This window comes from Dermacentor variabilis, chromosome 6 (assembly GCF_050947875.1).
Source record: "Dermacentor variabilis isolate Ectoservices chromosome 6, ASM5094787v1, whole genome shotgun sequence".
In the NCBI taxonomy this organism is placed as follows: Eukaryota; Metazoa; Arthropoda; class Arachnida; order Ixodida; family Ixodidae; genus Dermacentor; species Dermacentor variabilis.
Window position 1 is genome coordinate 102505808 of NC_134573.1, and position 19666 is coordinate 102525473.

General features: G+C 43.8%; 2 protein-coding genes across 8 annotated transcripts in view; one reads left to right on the forward strand and one right to left on the reverse strand.

Annotated features, from left to right (window-relative positions):
• Positions 1-17628, reverse strand: part of LOC142584976 (putative inhibitor of apoptosis) — a 63588-nt gene extending 45960 nt beyond the window's left edge. Inside the window, exons 1-2 of one of the 5 annotated variants that reach the window (XM_075695376.1) lie at positions 16448-16835; positions 738-885 (exon numbers count right to left, since the gene is read on the reverse strand). Coding sequence is in view for 3 of the 5 variants with exons in the window: in XM_075695372.1 (XP_075551487.1) it covers positions 16060-16092 (33 nt within the window). In the remaining 2 variants the exon portion in view is untranslated. Of the gene's footprint in view, positions 1-737; positions 886-5585; positions 5824-16059; positions 16108-16447; positions 16836-17115 lie in introns of those variants that run through there. The other 4 variants (XM_075695375.1, XM_075695373.1, XM_075695372.1 and 1 more) reach the window with 4 other exon arrangements.
• A 251-nt stretch (positions 17629-17879) lies between these two features.
• SIDL (SIDL trafficking protein particle complex subunit 10) overlaps positions 17880-19666 on the forward strand; it is a 108286-nt gene continuing 106499 nt past the window's right edge. The window contains exon 1 of one of the 3 annotated variants that reach the window (XM_075695369.1): positions 17880-18288. In XM_075695369.1, the coding sequence (XP_075551484.1) occupies positions 18249-18288 (40 nt within the window). In that variant the 5' untranslated portion in view covers positions 17880-18248. The remainder of the gene's footprint in view (positions 18289-19666) is intronic. The other 2 variants (XM_075695368.1, XM_075695370.1) reach the window with 2 other exon arrangements.

The following is a 19666-nucleotide window of genomic DNA, read 5'->3' on the forward strand; positions in this document are numbered from 1 at the left end:
TATGCGCAAGTTGTTGTTGTGCATGCAATCTGCTTCACACCGGGGCTAAATTTCTTTATATATATATATATATAAAACAACTCAATGGCATACCATTGTTTCTAGAATGGGAAGTTTGCAAGTCCCATACTGATCTGCCATAGAAAGCAGTTAACATAATTTTAGACTGTATTACTCAAGAAACTCGAGGGTTTCAAGGTCATGTGTGAATCCTGCATTAGTTCTGTGGAGTGGAATGCAGTACGGTGCCTAGGTTCGCATAATCAATCAAGCGGATCTAAAAAATCTGACTGAGAAATTGGTAAGCAACTGTACCCGTGTTCTTTTAAAACCAATTTTGCTCCAACTAAATGCAAGTAAAAAAAGAAGTAAAATAACTGGCATCATCAAAACAATAAAGAAGCTCTCAAAATGTGGCAAAATGCAATAAATCGTAAAAGTTGGTGGCTGTTATAACCTCATATAAAGTTCCGCCTGGTTTCAAACAAAGCAACATCTTGATCGTGACCGCAGCTCCCCAAGTATTTGCCTACAAGTAAATGCGATATGTTTCTGGGCAGCAAAGAGGACAAGAAAACATGGCAAGTTTGGGCATGTTGGGCTATTTTTGTATGCTAAAAGGCTAAATAGACAAGGAAGGATTCAAGCACCGCTACTAAGCATACTTCTTCCACTTGTTCAACTATTCTATTGGTACGTTCAGCATCTACACATTTCTTGATCCCAGCAAAGCTCACCTTTGGCCATCAGACAGGTGAATACAGACTCGAATGTTGAATGAAGAAAGGCCAGTTTCCGTCTTGGCAAACCACAATTACCAACAACAAAACTGCAGCTGACTTGCGGGTGTTTCCCTCTCCAAGGCTGCTACTGCTAGTTAATCAGCTGCAACAATGGTAATGAGTGACACATGCTGTTGCTGGAAACTTCGACAGCAGATTAGATTAGGATAATTCCTTCTTTGTGAATGCAACAAGAGACTTGTGCAATGGTGTCAGATGAGCCACCAACAGCAGTTGCAGCTTGCAAGTGAAACTGCCAGTTTGAGTCCAATTCTGGTCAGGCACGTATAATTAACTTATTGCCATGCAATAGGTGACAAGTGGGAATTTCAGTTAAAACCAGACACATCAGGTGGGGGGGAGGGGGGGAGAAAAAGGTAAAGGACTGTCCCCTTCAAGTTCAGTATAGAAGCCGGATGTAATCATGGAGTGCTCAAATGAAGCACAGAAGAAAACTTTAAAGCAAAAGTTCAAAACACGCAATAAAAAGACCAGGAAAAAGCACCAAATCACCAGTGACGCCAGAATCAGAACTTTGCAACTATTATGCAGTACTATGCTGTGAACATTTAGAGAAAGGTGTAGTTGACTGACCTCCCATTAGCATGAAGCACAATGTAAAAATAATACTAATGTGATTCAATGTAAAAAGCATACGAGTCATGATTTTCCAACTATGAAACACTTAAAGGGACAACTAAATGTTAGTATTAAGTCAACGTTGACTGTTGAACTACCATCCCACAAACCTCGAAACACTTGTTTCGTGCGAAGAAGAGACTTACTTTAAAAGAAAATGCGTTCTGAAGCGTCCGCGTACGTCTAGCGCAGTTCAAATCACCCGCCCTCCGATCGAGGAGTATTGACGTCATGGTCTCATATATAGTGACGTTGCGCCGTCGGTGAGTAAAACGGCTCTCGCAGACGGCGCTACGGCTTTTCTGCACAAAACGCAAACGCGTGGCCAGGAAGAGCCAAGACAGAGCCGACAGCAGCGCGAAAGGCTAGCGGAAGGCAACGCGCACGACGATAAGCTGGTTCTTTATTTTATGACGCCAACTTCGACGCTCGTTGCAATGGATGACCAACGACGACACATTAGCTCGCGATGCTGGGCTCGAGTTCAGCGATTTAAGCACTGATGAACGTGACCTGCTGTTGAGGTCTCGCGCTGCCGGCGTCGTTGCGTACTACTACGACCACGGCCTGCTTTGAAAGGCATTCCACGCGACTATGGTGATAACGCGACTTCAGTAAGTCAGCATTGAACTCGTAATCCTCTGGACGAAAGTGCAGCGAGCACACGACGTGATTTTTCGGCTCTTTGCCAGCGCGCTGTGGCAGAGGTGCGGCACTTAACCACTTCGATCGGAGAGGTTCACTCGTTGGCACACAGTGACAAGTAACGTTGCATTCACCGCTGCAACTGCCCTTGGCCAAGTTCCGCGGACCGTTCGCGCATCCCACGACATCTCATGGACGTGGCATTCTCGTTGCTTGTTCCAAATGCAAGTTTCGCGAACCAGTAGGACAACCGCAGCACGACGCGATAAAGAAACAACTGAAACTCCAAAGCGCGCGCGGCGCAAAGTCGAGCGCGCAGAGTCGAGCGAAAACGAAACCTTTCGATCACCCATACTACTTAAGTAACGCCAAAATGTTACTTTTTCTTAGAATTGAATAGAAGTAGACAAGTAGTATTTTCTTCCGTCTTATAATCTAATGAGATGATCTTTTTAATACGAGTAGTTGAGTACTAGTGACATAAATTATGATGAGTGCTTTCGTCATCGGGCTAGTACCGGAATGTCGCTGGGGGGTCTCAAATCGTGTCATGCATTTACCTCAATTTCTCGGTTACTAAAGCTCTGTTCGCGATTATATTGACGCCTTAGACGTTCTAGAGCATTGCTTTATCAATTTAACTTGACTTTCTGGTAACCTTTAGTGTCCCTTTAACAGGTGTATAAACATAGATGAATGTGCTACAAATGTGAAGCCTCTTTACAGAGTTGAAATAGGCATAGTATGCACTAATCAGACAGCAGCAAGCAAGGCCTTCTCTCTGTATTACATAAAGTTAACTGAAACTGCAGAAATTCCTAATGAAGCGTGTCTGTAGCCAGAGTTCCAGAATGCTTTGGCAATCTCCTGGAATCCCAAATGGCAAGTGTGATTAGACAAGGCTCTCAATAGCTGGGGCAGCCCTGTGTCATGTACTTTTTTATCTTTCACGGGGAACTTCTGCTTGTGAGGACTTAGCACAGTACTGTGTCACATGCTTTTTTTTATCTTTCACTGGGAACTTCCAATTGTGAGGACTCTTTATCAGAGCACAGTAATCATTAAGTTATCAATACACATCACACACAAAAAAAAGGTGCAAACAAAACAGCTGTTCTATTGTCCCTTCCCAAAACGGTGGTTTGGTACTACACAGAGCCATCTGTGATGCCCCAACACATAACTATATGGAAGCAACTGCTTCACGGAACCCAAAGAGGATAAAAGACAGGGAAGGATGACTCAAAGTGTTAGAATACAGGCCAAGCTGAAGAGACAGGTAGGTGTCGCTGAAATCAGAGCACTAATAGTATGAATGTTGTGGGGTTCTCAAACATGGTCTTGGTACAAAGGAATTATAACAGTAGTGCAAACAATCACCAAGGGCGTTTACTGCACCCGCAAACCCCATAATGCTCACAGTGAGCCCTAGTAGAATGAAGGAATTGGAGGGATGGTACAGAGTAATAGGATATCGGCCAAGTCGAAAGGACAAGGGCTGGAATTAAAGTGCCAAAATGTATGTGTGGCTTAGAAGGTCTTCTGGAATGACAACACAGAATGGTGGAAGCATCAACCACGGAGTTTCTTACCTACATAGAAGGAAAAACGACACTCAGAGTACAGAGGCACACAATCGCAATGCCAAGTTGGGGGGGGGGGACTTAGAATTGGCACCTTTCTTGAGGAGCCTGGAATACCTTTAAGACATGTCTAGTGAGAAACCATCCTGCTGAATGCCACATGCAAAAATGCAGCACTGTCCAGTAACAACTATAACTGACCTCAATGATAAACTGCGTCTATTACATCACATACTGAAGATGCATAAAACCAGCCTGCATAACAAAGGTGTCAACCATAATGATCTGTCTATGCCCCCCACCCCATTAAATTTCTTTATGCTGTGAAGTTCACTGCCTCACCTAGAATGATTGCTTGAACTACCCTCAGGAGCAAAAACACAGAAGCTGCTTGCTTGCACTTTACTAATAACTTTTTTTTTTGAGTTTCTAATGTGTGGCATACAGGAGGCACACGGCACATGTCACAGTAAACTTGCAGTAAACGTGCTTGCAGAAAATGCAACCTGAGCAGCTGCTCAAAAACAGTGGGCTTCTGGATAAGCACAGAGTGAAGAATAGCGATTGGTAAAATATCACTCACTGCGATATGAATGTCTCGGAAGTTAAAGAACCTCCCAGAAAGAAGTGTGAGGACGATTTGTCTGCTCAAACGAAGTGAATGTCTAGCAAGTGAGACATCTCCTTTGCTGGCACAAGCCACTCTTCATTACAGGAAAGCAATGTGAGCCGCCTACCCGGAGGGGATATATGGCTGCAGTTTGTCGAGTGTACAGCCGTTAAGGGCATTCATATCTTTATAGCAGCACACAGAAAGTAGACACAGAGTAAAAGCCACTATGCAGGTAGCCTGAAGAACAGGTTTCACTGCACGCTTGGACTCAACCAAGGAACGCATGCGTCCAGGAATCAAGCATTCATGAAAAATGCCATGTAGTACAAGAGAAGCAATCCCAAAAGAAAACAAAGCTGACACCAGCTTTCTTTTTCTTATTCTGCTGGAAGTTAAAAATGTGCTCAGATACTGCAGCTGGTAACTTGGAACAGATTGCCCCTCCCTCGCAGTTGACAGAGATGAGCCTTATTAGCTAGTGTGCCAACTAATGCCTTGACAGTCAGGTCCTTTAACACTACTACAAATTATCACTTTCTCAGTAAACTTTTTTATCCACAAGTGAGTAGAAGCATGGGCATCATAAATTTTAATATGTTGAAGTGTTAGCAGTGAAAAAATTGAAAGCAGTTGTAATTCGTAAATGTATAAAAAGAAATGATGGCAGAGGCACTGTTACCAGAAGCTGTCAAAAAGTAACTATGACAGAATTCCCCCATTCCTAACTTCTTTGAGCACGAATGATAACCTATAGCCGTGTTTCTCAGCAATTATTTTCCTTCAATTACGGTTTTTCCCCCTATCTGTCACTCTTAGTGGCTAATCTGAGCAATAATGGCAGAGAATGAACCACTGATAAGCAACAAAAATTTTTGAAGGATAGTATTCGTAAAACAACGCTTAGCCATGCCAAACAAAGCACAGCACTAGAGTGCAGACTGCCACAAAATTTATAATTTTGCCTGCCATCTTCTATGTTTTTCGATTCTTACTGAACACTTTCTTTTTTTCTGGGGTTTTAAGTGCAAAAACTGCGATTTGATTATGAGGCACGCCATAGCGGGGGACTCCGGATCAATTTTGACCACCAGGGGATCTTTCACAGGCACCCAATACATAGGACCCGGGAATTTTTGCACTTTGCACCCATCGATATGCGGCCGCTGCGGCAGGGATTTGATGCCGCGACCTCGTGCTTCTTTAGAAGCACAACACCATAGTCACTAAGCCACTGCGGTGGGCATTACTGAACGCTAGCTGCAGACCCTCCAACACCAGTGATGTCTGCTCAATAGCTCCTGCCCTCCAATGAAAATAACTCACCACTAGCATATCCAAAATAAACTTTCAACAGTATCCAAAATGAGTACGTAGAAACAAACTGTTTTAAAGATACCATGCAAGCTGCGAATGCTTCTAATGGATGAATGCTGTCCTGGCTTGTAACAGATGTTTTTTATCCACTCTACACGAGAGCCTGGAGTGATGACGACAGCCTTATCATATCTGGATGACTGTTGCTAGGATGCCCCTCTCATGATTGCACTCAGATAAAGACATTCCCCGTCTGCTGGGTGCCACAACGTACTTTGAGCTACGGCTGCTTAGCCCTTGCACTTCCCTTTGCAACAGCAATGTGGAAAGCAACATTATATATACTATGGAGATGAGGTGGCAACTGCCTCTCATAGCTGAATTTTGCCAGATGCAGGATTTACTATCAATAACTACAGTTCTTTTTATTCCTAATGACATATATGACTTAATAGCTGTATATAACAACACTAAATCTGAACTAACCTGCAATGCAGGCAGTAGTACCACACTGGTAAATGTACTTGCCTCAACTTAATCCCATTAGGTTAAATGCATTTGTACTTCCATGACACAAAGACGCCTATCACATGTTCAGGTGAATCAAAATAATCATTGTAAATTCAACAAAAACTTTCCTTGATTTAATACTGTACTAACGGCTATAAGCTACCACACAACAGTCGAGTGTTCACTATTAAATACACAGCAGCTGTTGGTAAACAAGTGAATGCAGTAAATTAGTAACTGCTGCACTAGCTACCCTAAGTAGCACTTCCTTTTGTGACAAGTGCAATTGCACTAACTCATTCTACATATGCACTCTCAAAACAAGATTCCTGTCATCAAGTGCAAACAGCAGTACAAAGTCAAGAAGCTTGTTATTGTGATCGGAAGTGCGGATAGATAGCGAGACCACAGGGAGAAAGGAAGTCTGCAGATACTTCCGTCAGTGCAATTGTTTCCTGTCGGCTAAGAAATATTCAATTCAGAGGCATGAACTGAGCTGTTTCCAGTGGACTACTGCAGCCTGTACGAATATGGCATTACCGGCACAAACTAGTGGATTTACTAGTATAACTTGGCCTCACATTAAACCACTCAATTTCCTTTGTGGCATCCCTTATGTGCCTCACATGTAGATGCAAAATTTCCTGAAATTTTGAATCGCCTGAAACAAATTTTTTTCGGACACAATTTGAAATAGACCAACTTCCACACTATGCACTACAAAATTTTGCAGTGCGTAATGCAATTTTATACAGGTAAAGAATATGAACTGGCAATATATTTTATTTGCCTAACTAGAAATGCAAGACTAAATAGATTTGCTATAGTCAACGTGACATCAAACTAATTTTCTACAAACACAGCAGAAAGGTTTCAAAACAGACACACAAAATAACAACATGGAAACAAAAAAACATGTACATCAAACTTATCAGCTGTACGGTTCTGGCTGCACCTTCTGGTTCCCTTCTTATGCGAAATTTTGTTTTAATTTCACATTGTTACTTTTGGGTGTAAAAAAAAAAAGACTAAAGATGTGTTAAGGCTTCATCACATTAAACTACTCTCCGGGCTTTATGCCAGGTGGAAGATTTAAGAATCAAGAGCGAAGACAGGCTTCACTGCGGATTCTCACTTTCCGATAAATTTAAACAAGCAGTTCTTACAGCAAAATTTTCATTGGCTCTCCTTCAGGGTTTGGTATTTGTCATCGTTTCCTTGGCAAATATATTTGCGATATATAGACAACTTGGGCCACTGGGAACGCACTGGCTATCTTGCAGAGTAGAGAAATTGTACCACTGGGTATATGCAGTTTCCTTGCAGGATACATTCGTGGAAATAGTGTATAACTCCGGTCACTTAGTAGGTGCTTGAGTAGACAACATGCTACTAGCTGCCATCTAGCCTAGTAGGCAACTTGGTTCACTGTGTGTGTGCCCCTGACACAAGGGATATGGAACCTTCAATGTATTTAGATGTGCATCATACTTTTGAAAGAAGAAAGCACAATCACATGGAAAGTGCCGTGCTATTAGTTGCGTCACACTTTTCCGTATTGTGCAGGCTTTCTTTAACACTTGCAAAAACTTTTATAGCATGTATTGAGCAACAGAAAGATGGATTGCGAATTTTTTATGGCCTACAATTTTCCGATTGACAATTTTGTCAATTATAATATTTTAGAAATTAATTATTAATGGCTAATTATTTAATTAGACAAAATACAACTATAGTCTAACTTGCTCCAAGCAAAAGCAAACATTACCTTGGTCCTGTCCAGCTACGTGGCACTCTCACATTTTACGATTTTGGCACAAGTTATGTTGGACATCCTGTATATATACATACATAAATTACAATTCAATGGTTTATTTCAAACATGGTTCCCCCAGTATGCAAGCCTTACTCTCTAACCATTAGGCAACAGAGGTATGGCTAAAAAGGCGGAGTAAACACAATCAAGGATTTCTCGCATGCAAACCAGCCCTTTGGGTGCATTAGGCCACGTCAATCAGCAAGAATTTACTTCTAAAAAGTGAGGGCATGCATCTTCTAGCTGACACTGAAAGGAAATTATGGGATGCATTCGTTGCCTAAATTTGCTGCGTGTCTCTCATCGTACTGTGGCGAGTTCCTACAAGGTCGAGCCTGTCGTGTCTTGGAATTCAACGAGTTTTGATGCTGAATGAAACTTCCGATTGCGCTGCGAGGTACATCATGGCAGTGCACCTCTTGTCATAATAAGTCATTACGTCATGCTGGCTCATGAAAGCTTTGTGTACACAGATTCGAACAGTGCATGGTATCTGCATAACAGTTTTCATCTAGCTTCCTCTGCAGTGAACAAGCAGCCTGAGCTCGTGAATTGCAGAAGATGCAATGAATGGTCTTATTAAATCTATTAAACTTTACATTACTAAATTATTAAATATTTTAACTGCCACTGGTGGCAACAAGTACTTGAGTAATAGAGCTTTGAAAAGTGATGTGTATGTCCATTCTTGTGCACCGTCTGTCAGCATGGCGTGTTACCTTCCAGTATGATACAGCGTCGTCCAATAATAATAAATTTGCCACTTGGCAAGTCAGCTGACACAAGAACTGAGTAACTGGGGTGTCACTAGAAAATGCATTTGTCATGCAGCACATTATAGAGCTGACAGTGACGTTGAAATTTGCCAAGCTTCCAGATCAATCGTCAGCACAGACCCTATCCTCCATGGTGGCTCAGCCCCAAAGCAAGCAGCAGTCATGTGAAATCTGCCCCACAAGTGCTTGCAACCTGTTTGTTGGTGACGGCTGCCAGAGTTGGTTCTAGGTCTGCCAAACTCTCTTATCAGTCAACAAGCACGAGACAGTCCATCTTTCATAGAGGTAAACAGATGCAGACTAGGTGTTTGCACTAAGGGAGGGCAGCCTGCCAACTCAACAGCTTCAGACAATGGCTGCTGTGACCGTGCTCTTTAGGCGCTCCACATACACAGCTCGCCATTACATGCCCGATGCTATGGAGACGGTCAAGTGAAAATTTTCCATGATGGGAGTCCAGCTTATGGTCAAACGATCTGTGTGCGACATTCAATGCAAACTTTTTTTTTCTTTCTTTCAACAGAAATAAAACTGCAATGCCTGGTAGCACTGTACTGACTTGACTGCTTATAACTTTGGGACACTATCGTGCTACTAGTTTTGTACTTGCTCAAATGTACAACATTTCAGTAATCAATCTGAAATGGCATTCTAGAAGGGTCCACAGAATCATATTTCCATTCATCTCCCAACATCAGTAAACTATCAGCCTTAAAGGGCCCCTCCCTCACCAGGTCCCATAGGTTATACACTCGAAGTTGTTACGTGTCCTCTAGGGAGCATTCTGCCGCAAACAATTTTCAAATCGGCTCATTAACAGCCGAGATAGAAACATTTCAGTGCCGCAAACCCATGATTTCAGCAGGCGGGCTCCACTGTCAATCAAGACGCTCTCTCCACTTGCTTCCTCTAGCCTAAGCAAGCAAAATTCCTTCCCTGCGTTCTCCCATACTGGACCTTGAGGAGCGTGACGCATACATCACAGGCCCCGCCTTCATCTTGTTTTTCTTTTTACGGCACTACGCATTTCTGCCGATGGCGTCGCGTGTGAGCTGTTGTCTCGTTCGCGCAGCGCACGATTTTCCTCGCTGTGCACAAGGAAATATGACTAGCGGTATAGTTCAGTGCTACACGAATACTGAGGCAGAACAAGTGGATCGCAGAGCGTAATCACGCGCTGGGACACACAGCGCACGATTTTCCTCGCTGTGCACAAGGAAATATGACTAGCGGTATAGTTCAGCGCTACACGAATACTGAGGCAGAACAAGTGGATCGCAGAGCGTAATCACGCGCTGGGACACAGTAGAAAATGACATAGTTTTGGTACCTGCGCACATGACCGCACGTCCGTGGGAACAAGCAGATGAAGCGGAAGTACATTTCTCTTGCTTCAGTGCGAAGTAAAACAAAAAACATGCACACATTCTGCTTGTGTGTTTTATTATTTCTGTAAACTTCAATTCGTCAATTCAAGCAACAGATCGCACAGATAACAGATGTTTCCTTGTATAATTCTCAGTCACATGTCACCACAAGCGACGTCACACTGCGAACGATTACGTAGGCACAGGAGCCCAACTATGTCCCCGTCCCTCTCCGGGCGGATTCGGTGCGAGTGAAGAGGAAAACGGCATTTGGATTGAAATTTCGGGCCTTTCCGCGGCGCGTAGCGATGTAATACTTCACAGAAACGATTGTCATAGCGCAATGCATGCTCTGTTCTTGTCAGCTCAATGAATGAATGAATAGAATTTATTGATAGGAAAGACAGAGAGGTCGACCTGAGCTAGTGCGCTCTAGTCTGCTACTCTGCACTGGGGAAGAGGGAAGGGGAGTGAAAGTATTGGAATGGATGATGATGATAAGAGAAGTGGTGAGTGCTTATGTACATGAGACAGTTGCCTCGCTAGAGCCGCTCGTCGAGCTTGGTGTCCTGCAGGAACTTCAACAATACTTTTGTTGCACGCATTGAAATTGCAGTGTCAGGCCATGGGCCGAGGATAGCTTCCTCCGACAGTAGTTGCCTGTCAACGCCGGCTAAGAAACTGTCTAACGTCCTTCGCTCCAGCATATATGCTGGGCAGTCGCACAGTACATGCTGCAGTGTTTCGGGCAACTGGCAGTGTACACAATCAGGGCTGTTCGATTGGCCAATGAGGTGTGCGTAGCGACGGGTGAAAGCAACGCCGAGCCGAATCCTGTGTAGCAATGATGTTTTGCTCCGTGTAAGCTTCGGGGGCAATTGTCAGCTCAAAATGGCCAGACCTGGTGAGGGGCCCTTTAAGATCTATTCTGAGCAATCCGCAGGTTCCACCAATAATATGTAACTTTTTTAATATACTAGTAAGCAAACTATTCCATAGCAGAAGCATCAGGACTGTGTGCGGCATCCTATGCATTGTTTTTTTCTATGATAGGAGCAGCATATGGTCAAAGCACTCTGCGTGACATTGTATGCAAACTTTTTTCTTCTGTTCATCAGAAATAAAACTGCAATGCCTGCTGGCAGCCCTGCACCAGCAAATTGGACAAGTTTTTTTCTGTAGCAATTTTTCAAAACACCAATTTTATAACAGTGATACCAGTTATGCCTTATCCCAGAACTTCCCACAAAATGATTCTGGACAATCCATCTGAAGGGCCTAAACTTTGGAAAAGACAGTAGTTGGTAGGATTACTATATCAATCAACAATTAAACAAAAGGAATCAATAATTGTTTCCCAGAACAGCACATACTAAATAACCAAATAATGACATGAAACTGTGCTCCAGAACAAGTGTGAATGAATGGAACACTCCACTTCCGCACTACAAACTTACAGACTAAGTGCATGAAATGAGTAACGTACAGGAAAAATCTGCAGTGTAGAATGCTCAGAACATCACACTGTACAGTAGTATATTTTTTCAATGTGCACGGGGGCTGTTTTTTCTGTGTCACTCACAGTGCCCCACTTTATGCATTTTTTTTGTGTGTGAACTAAAACGCATCTGTACTATTTTACTAAATGAAAAGTGATATCACCATCTGTAAGGCATGTGTCACGTGAACATTTTGCATTACTTCATGACATGCGAGCTGCCATAATAATCTAGCTCCCATATCTTTTTATAAGCTGCTGACTTCACTTTGGGACCATAAACCAGATCCTGATGCTCAAATCTTTTGAGGTAAACTGATGAAAACAACTGAGGTGGGCGAAGCTTTTATCTAACATTAAGCACTCTCAGGCTGAAGTACTTTTGCAGAATACTGAAATATGATGCACTATTTTTCCCATGCACAGACTATCACTATCAAGTAATTTTCATACAGTACAAATGTAGCAGCACTAAGGCATGCTGCAAATTACCTACTTTATGTGTGGACCCAATTTTAACTGCTTTTGTGGAAGGCCTATGAATCTGCAAAAACAAAATTGCTTCTGCAAACAACCCACACAGCTATCCCATGAAATTTAATGTCGATGAAGTTACAAAATTAATTCAACTAACAAGAAATCAACAATCGAGAACTCTTGCATCTGGCTGCTTGCCTAAGTACCTGTTGGCCCTATTGTAATTTTCCCGAGATGCGATTCCTGCCATTATTGCTAGCATGCAGATATTCCCAGCACATGGGAGCTAGCCTACTAATATGGTCATAAAAAAATAACCCTCAGCTGCATATGCAATGTAGCAAGTTCACGCTTCATGGTCAGTATAATGTAAAACTATTCCAATCTATTTTTATTCCAAATCTGCCATTAGCCCTCCATGGCAAGTCTGAATGGTTCAGGTCCAGCCCATATGGGCGGGTGCCACGCCCATATGGGTAGAACCTGAGCCATTTTGACATATCACGGACTAATGGTGGATTTAGAAAAACAGATGGGAATAAATTTAAGTTATACATGCCCAGCATTATTCCCACACCTTCTAATGACTATGCATGTGCACACATAAAAGGCAAAGACTTTTTAACAAGCACTAGACTTTATTTAAAGCCGCAGCTGCTACTGTTAGTTCCTCCAGTCTTTGCAGCATTTCTTGCAGCAATCATCATTATCACTATCATTGGAGTCTGCTATCATGTTTCCCCGAGAGAAGCCATCAGAAAAAAATACCTTTCCCCACCCAAGACTTAACCCCTGATCTATGATGAATGAGCTGTCATGAAGGATGAAGCGATAATGAAGTCATCACCGTCATCACCATTATTGTTGGGCCACTTATTGCTGTTTTGGGCAGCACTCGCAGCTTTCCTTTAGGGAGTGTCTACAACTGTTTCTTTTATTGTTTTTTGACGCAACGCACATAAGCCTCCCGATTTGCAACTTTGGTAGCTGTTTGCAGACTGCTACACTGCCTTTGAGTTTGCCCACAGAACAGCCATTGTGGCTATTTCTAGCTCTTCTGTTTGACAGCAGTCAGACAAAGGAACAGAAAAACACCCTGGAACACTGTAGTCAAACGAAAGCTTGGGAAACAACACTAAGTAGGTGTAGCCAAGCACAAGTCTTTCGAGCAACTTTTGAGCAACACTGTTACGTGTGATTTGAATGCCCAGGTGCAATGATATATGTATCAGCCAGGGCAAGGTTTTTATCAAGGCTCTGCCAGTAAATTCGCAATGCTTCAATTATTCAGAGTTCTACTTGGTCAATTTCTTTTTATCACCGCATCTGCCTCAAAAGACCAGCCCAGAAAGTTTAGCAAATATAGATACAACAGGTCGAATATGATAGAAAAGAAATATGATGTGTTCTTCCCTGACAAATTTCTAAAGGGAACGCTGACATAAAATTTTCTACCTTTAGTTTCTTTTTGTAGATCGATGTTGCGGCATAGCAGATGACCAAGCGAGTGTAAGCCATTGCCAGAACGTCGCAATGTTCTGGTCCCACATGCTTTATGATGTCACGACACTAACACTTCCTGGGAAACCAAACTGAAACTGGTTTGTAGAAAAGTTATCATAGTATATCTTCAAGTACTAACATTTAAGGCACTCCGAGGCTTGCCCCAGTATTTCTACTAGGGTTTTAAAATCTAGGGCCTCCATTTAGAAAAAAGAAAATGAATAAAGTCGAAAATAACATCAGTAGTCCTCCAAAAGGATCGGAAGCTGTGACACAGGCTATTCACTGCCCAAAATGATGTCCAACACCATAGTGATGCCATGGCATCTTTTCAACATAAAAGTCCGGCATTTTTGTCAGCTTGGTCATAAAGACAATGTTTGGCTACGCCATCAAAAGCACACACACAAAAAAAAGAAAACCACATTGGCTTTGATGTGACCTCTAGGCATTAATGACTAGCATTGACATTCTTTAAGTAAAGCAGACTAGAATTTCTACAAGTTTCTAGCAGTAGCTTTATGCTAGGTCTGTAAGGGAAAGGCATCCATATGCGTGTAGAAGCAGCTAGGGATGACAGTATGGCTGTCCACTTTCCAGACAGAAGGCTCTGCTTTTTATAAAATTAGGCAAAGGAAAATGATTATCTGCTTTTACAAACTGGTCTCATTTTGTTGGTTTCTCTCATCCAATTTTTGCCATGAGTGGTTTCACAGAAGAAAAATTATTTTCCCCTGCTCTGCACTGTGCTCTCATCGTTTCACTGTTACAACCAAGCATGTATAGGATTTTTTTTTTTTAAAACCTATCTATTGAAAAAATATAGAGAAGTTGCATATATTATCCAAGCCACATGCAGCTCCCTAAATGACTCGTGCATGAAATAATCAGTTTGAAGATTTAACATAGTTTAAGGTGACAAGAGATGACAGGCTCATGCAAATGACAACCTCGCATTTATTCTCCCCAGCAGGCACACAGAAACATACGAGGAACAGAGCTATGAATGCATCAAATGTAACTGCTACATAGATCTCAAAAGGTACCTCTAATAAGTTGTTTAAAAAAATAAAAGCCTGTCTTTTCTTTACTCAATCAGAATGCTGCCTTTATGGCCATAAAACCACAGTGCTAGACAACCTAATAAAATTCACGAGTTTAGGGGGAACCTATCTTACACTTAATTCATCCATGTGTACACCATCTGCCGCTCTGACACTTGCTTTTAGCAAGAAACTTCCACCCTAGTCTCCATGACGGAGAACAGACAACTGAGGCAGTGGCAAGAGCAAACTATGTCTGCAAACAACATGTCAGATTAAGACTGGCATCAAAGGAAAGTGGCACGCTGCGTCTAGTCTCTCACTGATATGTTATCGTATATGCATACATCTGTGCGGCAGAACTTTTTGCCTGGATGCTCCAACAATCACCACTGACATGGCGCCATTTCTTGGTTAGACTAACAACCCCTATCCCTGGCACTACTATTGAGAGGTATAGGCAAGCAAAGGACCAATTCTTCATACCATCTGTCATGGCAAGGGAAGCTGTGCATTCTCAGGCACATAAATATCGAACTTGATTGTAAATAAGAGTCACTTTATGCAAAAGTCATTTCCAGACTTTCCTACCAACGTCGTTATGCTGCGCCACGAGCTGCTATTTCCTTATGGCGGGAAGAAAAGCCAACCACTCCACAAGGAAATGATGCAGGCGCAATCACGAGTAAAATAGCAACACTGAGGCAAGTTGAGGAAATATTTTTAGTGACGAGCTTGTGGCCTGTTGAGTTGACGAAAAGCACGGACATACCAAATTGTGCTTTTAAATATGAAGATCACAATACCTTACTGTTTAAATACCTTACGGTTTAGCCCAATTATGAAACCTACAATCCTAAACTTCACACACCAGTCAGGCGGAAATGAGTTCGGAAGGTGAGCAACTTCGCGTACGAGTACATTTATTTCGCAACACACTTTTGTAGCGTTAGCGGGCCACTATTTATTGGCCAGATGCGGATAAATGGAGTCCAGATTAAATACACGCGGCAATGGTGCTTATTGGCTGTCAAAAAAAGAGGGCGCCCACATTTCTTAACCGGAAGCCCACAACTAATCGCAGAGATAAAGGCGCTGGGCATCGCCGACCGACAAACATCGTTCATCCGCCCTGTGGAAACATATTCTGCTACAGTCATCGCTTCATTCACACGTTCAATTTGTTTATTCTACTGACTCCGCACTTCGGCAAGTTCTAGGCGGCACGCGGGTGTTCGTGAACTATCACTGCAGCATAGATCAAGCGGCACCCTATCTAAATACAAATTAAAGCAATAAAACAGCTATGCCGTACTAAGACTCGCAGCGTCCGTGTACAGCACGTCGGGAACATTAGTTTTAGAAGCTGGCCGGCCTCTTCAGCCGTCTTTAACAAAATACAAATGAAACGAGTTCGCAGCCAAAATAATCGTCAAAACTGTTGTGCTTGAATAGCTGGCGGAAACGCCCACTTGTACACCACTGCTACTTACGGGGCTGCTTCGACATTCCGAAACACCGAGCATAGTCTCCTATGTACCGAGAAAGGGCGACTCGCGGTGGCACTGCTGTCGGCAACTACACAGGAAAACGCTACCGGCAGATTAATTCAGCCTTCAGTCTGTATGCTTGCGAGTGTACCCCAACAGAAAAAATCGACAGCAACATCCAAAAAGAGGTCAGAACCAATACACTCTGAACGCATGGAAATCAACCCGATAATGCTTGCCAATAGACCTAAAATATTTGAAACATGCGCTACGGATGGTTTCTTCTTAAAGAAAAATGATACACTGGACACTAGCAGTACGAAACATATCCGGAATATAGGCGGAATAGCCACGAGAAAGCGGTCCCGTGGAAAAAAGCTTGCTTGCTTACCATTGAAAACATCAACAGCCTCAATGTGCCACAGTCGGGACGCCGAACGAAGCAGTGAATGGCTATCGGAGAACTTCATTCTACCGCCGCGTCACTGATAATGCACGCTGGTTTCCCGTACATGTACTACCACTGGCTGTAGGCTTATCCATCGTGGCTGCCTTCTGCGCGACGATAGCGGACCCTGTCCAAACCGGTAACACTGAGCCAGCCGCGTTGGATTGCAACGACACCCAACTTGAGAAACCTAACGCAACCACTTGGCGGCAAGGCGCACTCATCGGCGTATCTTTTGGTTTCACAACGGTATGGACTCTAGGAAAAACACTGCGTACGCATTCAACATGGCGTCGCCCTAACGACGCCGCAGCGCGTCGTTAAGTGCGTACTTGCGCAACAAAAGGCCAACCGCGACCTTGGAAGCTAACAACTACGCAGACCACGCATTAGTAACCTCGCCGTTCATAAGCGTGCAACACAAGGTCAAGCCGTGGTCACGGAACACGCTGCAGAGCATATCGAAGGTTTGACTCTTTTGGTGCCATCGAGGACACACGGTAGTTGGCGCAGCCGGGGGCATGGAAGTCAGAGCAGCAAGCGCGCATATATGACTGGCACCGCAACAGCTGCAACAAAAACCCCATCGCCAGGGCGGTTCTAAAGCTCACCTCAAGTATACCGTGTATTCACTTTTGTCCCAGCCTGGTGATGGATTTCACAAGTAGTATCAGTAATATTCGAATTCCTACACGGCCACGGCAGCCGTTTCTGTAAAGAGAGAGAAGGAAGGCGGGCGAAGGAAAGCGGGGGAAGAGCGCTTGAGAAGGCGCTTGCGTGGCTCCAAAAGCGGAACGCCCGTTTCCTGCGGCCGTCGAGCGGCAGGGCTTTGGCTGGGGGCGGTAGATGCTCGCGCGTCACATGCGTCTAAGAGCGCTTGCATACTACTTGAGCAATAAAGGGGCGCGTGCCATCCGGTAGTTCGCGACTGCAAAGTTGCGTTGCACACATGCTGGGCTGTGCAAATAAAGCAGAGTGCAAGGGGCCGCTCGTTTGCCACCTTTCCATAGAATAATACGTTTTCTCGTAGCATCCGGCGCGACTTCTTTATGTGGATATTTCATTTAAGCCGCGTAGACACAGAAGACACCGCCACAGCGCGAGATCTTGCACTTGATAGCTCCTCTGCTCGGAAGTACAAACGCCGCTGCTCGGCCCTCTAGCTACCTTATCGCACAGTTTTTTGTTGTTGAATACGGTGCCTTGTCGGGCAGCATCAGGTGCTACCGGCACGTACGCACAATGCACCTCGCTGCTATGTCAGAGGAAGTTAAAAGTTATTTTTCATGCAGCTTTTTTGCCACTCTATTTCTCTGCTACCTTAAAAAAAAAAAAAAATCTTTTCTGCAAATTTGGTTTGTCTTGGCTTCGTAATTATCTAGTTTTGGATTTCGGAATCCAAAAGGCCAGCGTGAGCCAACGCAGGCCGTTAGCCGTTACTAGAGCGGCTGATCGTGCATCGAAAGTGGAAGCCTCTGCTGTGGTGTAAAGTAATGCGTTATGACGCTTCTACGTTAGTTAAGGAGGTGGTGTAGCGCGTACCGGCGGGACCCCGAAATCGGATGCATAAGCAGCCGGACGAAAGCCGGCAACTAGCAACGCGGACCATCGACGACACGCGATCGCAATTCGCTGTCGGTGGTGCGGCGGCGTTCCGTCACCGCCTCCTCCAAGATGCAGTGTCCGCTGGCTCCGCGGCTAGCAGAAAGCGCTCTTCCAACGCTGTGACCCTGCCCTGGGATGCATGGCCGTGCCCAGAATGAACTGCAAACCGATCGTCACGTGTAAGCATCCACAAGTTCCGCGCTCGCGAGCGCGGACGTGCTCTTGTACCGAAGCTCAGTGCCGCGGTTGCTCCAAGACGGAAACCGGTTTCATAACGGTTCGCGGACTCATATGGTCAGCCGGTGGCAGCTGGAACGCGCATGTCTGCTAAAGTGAGGCGATAAAATGAGTCATATAGACCGATATGAGCTGTTCCGTGAGCCACCGCGATACGCATAACCGTCCTCCGATTATTGTCTCACATCACAATGCCGCGGCGGTAGGTCGACCAGCTGGGCATGCGGAAATGCGGAGTTTGTCCCGCCGACCATCTCTTGTAGCAAGACAGTAAATGGAACAGTGCTAAGAAACATTCGTGAAGCGTTTTCTGCCATATGAGGAATACCAGTGTGTGTGTAGTTAACTCTGCAGGTCTTAGTTCTCTGTGAACAGTGTGCTTGCGATGGGCCAGACTCCTATAGCACACTATTCCCACTTTCGAAAACATTCTCTTGCTCATCCTTCACTTGATAGGTGCGGGCCAGGATAACCTCTATTCTAATTGCATGATTAACCTTCCTTCCTCAATGGCCTGTTTTGTTGTGTAGGCAGGCTAGGTGACAAAAAAACATCCAGATACTCAAGGACACAGATCAGGTGCTTATTTCTTGTGGCTTGTAATGACCAGCGTTTCCTATTGCACATGAGTTCTCAGGTCGACAAATTTTCATTCATGAAATTATTATGCCATACTAGTGACTTCGATAAATGTAAGTGAATGTTGCATCATCTTTTAATCAGTTAGCGAGTAACACTGTGTGAGTTAACTAACTGCTCTTTATGTAGTTGATGCACTATGCAGAAGAGGCACCAACTAATACAGGCGAAGAAAAACGTGATGGGTTGAGTTCCTGGACCTGACACCATTCGCTTATCTTCTTCTTTGGTGCTGGATGGTGTCGTGGCGCCTCTTTAAAACCAATTCAGTCTGATAGACATGTGGACTTCAATAATGCTAGCCTTAGAATTGTCAACCTCAGATACACTTGCTCCATTGAAGACCATCAGACACAAGTTCACAATGAACTGAGGCACAATATAAATCACCTAGTTGTGAATAATTGTTTTTGTTAAATGATGTTTTAATACATTTAAATTTTTTGTCTTAATTTCATGGGATGTTAAGTGTGTCGCCAGAAGCACAGATTAAGTTCATTTTGATATGAGGCAAGCTGAAGTGAAATGAAATCGTGAAAGAGTAAACTATACCATGTGTTAGTGTTTCCACATTGTTTTCGTGTGCAACCGAAGCTGCAAAGCAGCCATTTGCCAGAAAATTCAACACCACAGCTTCAGTTATGCATGAAAGATATTATGCTGGTTCTCATTGTCCTGTTT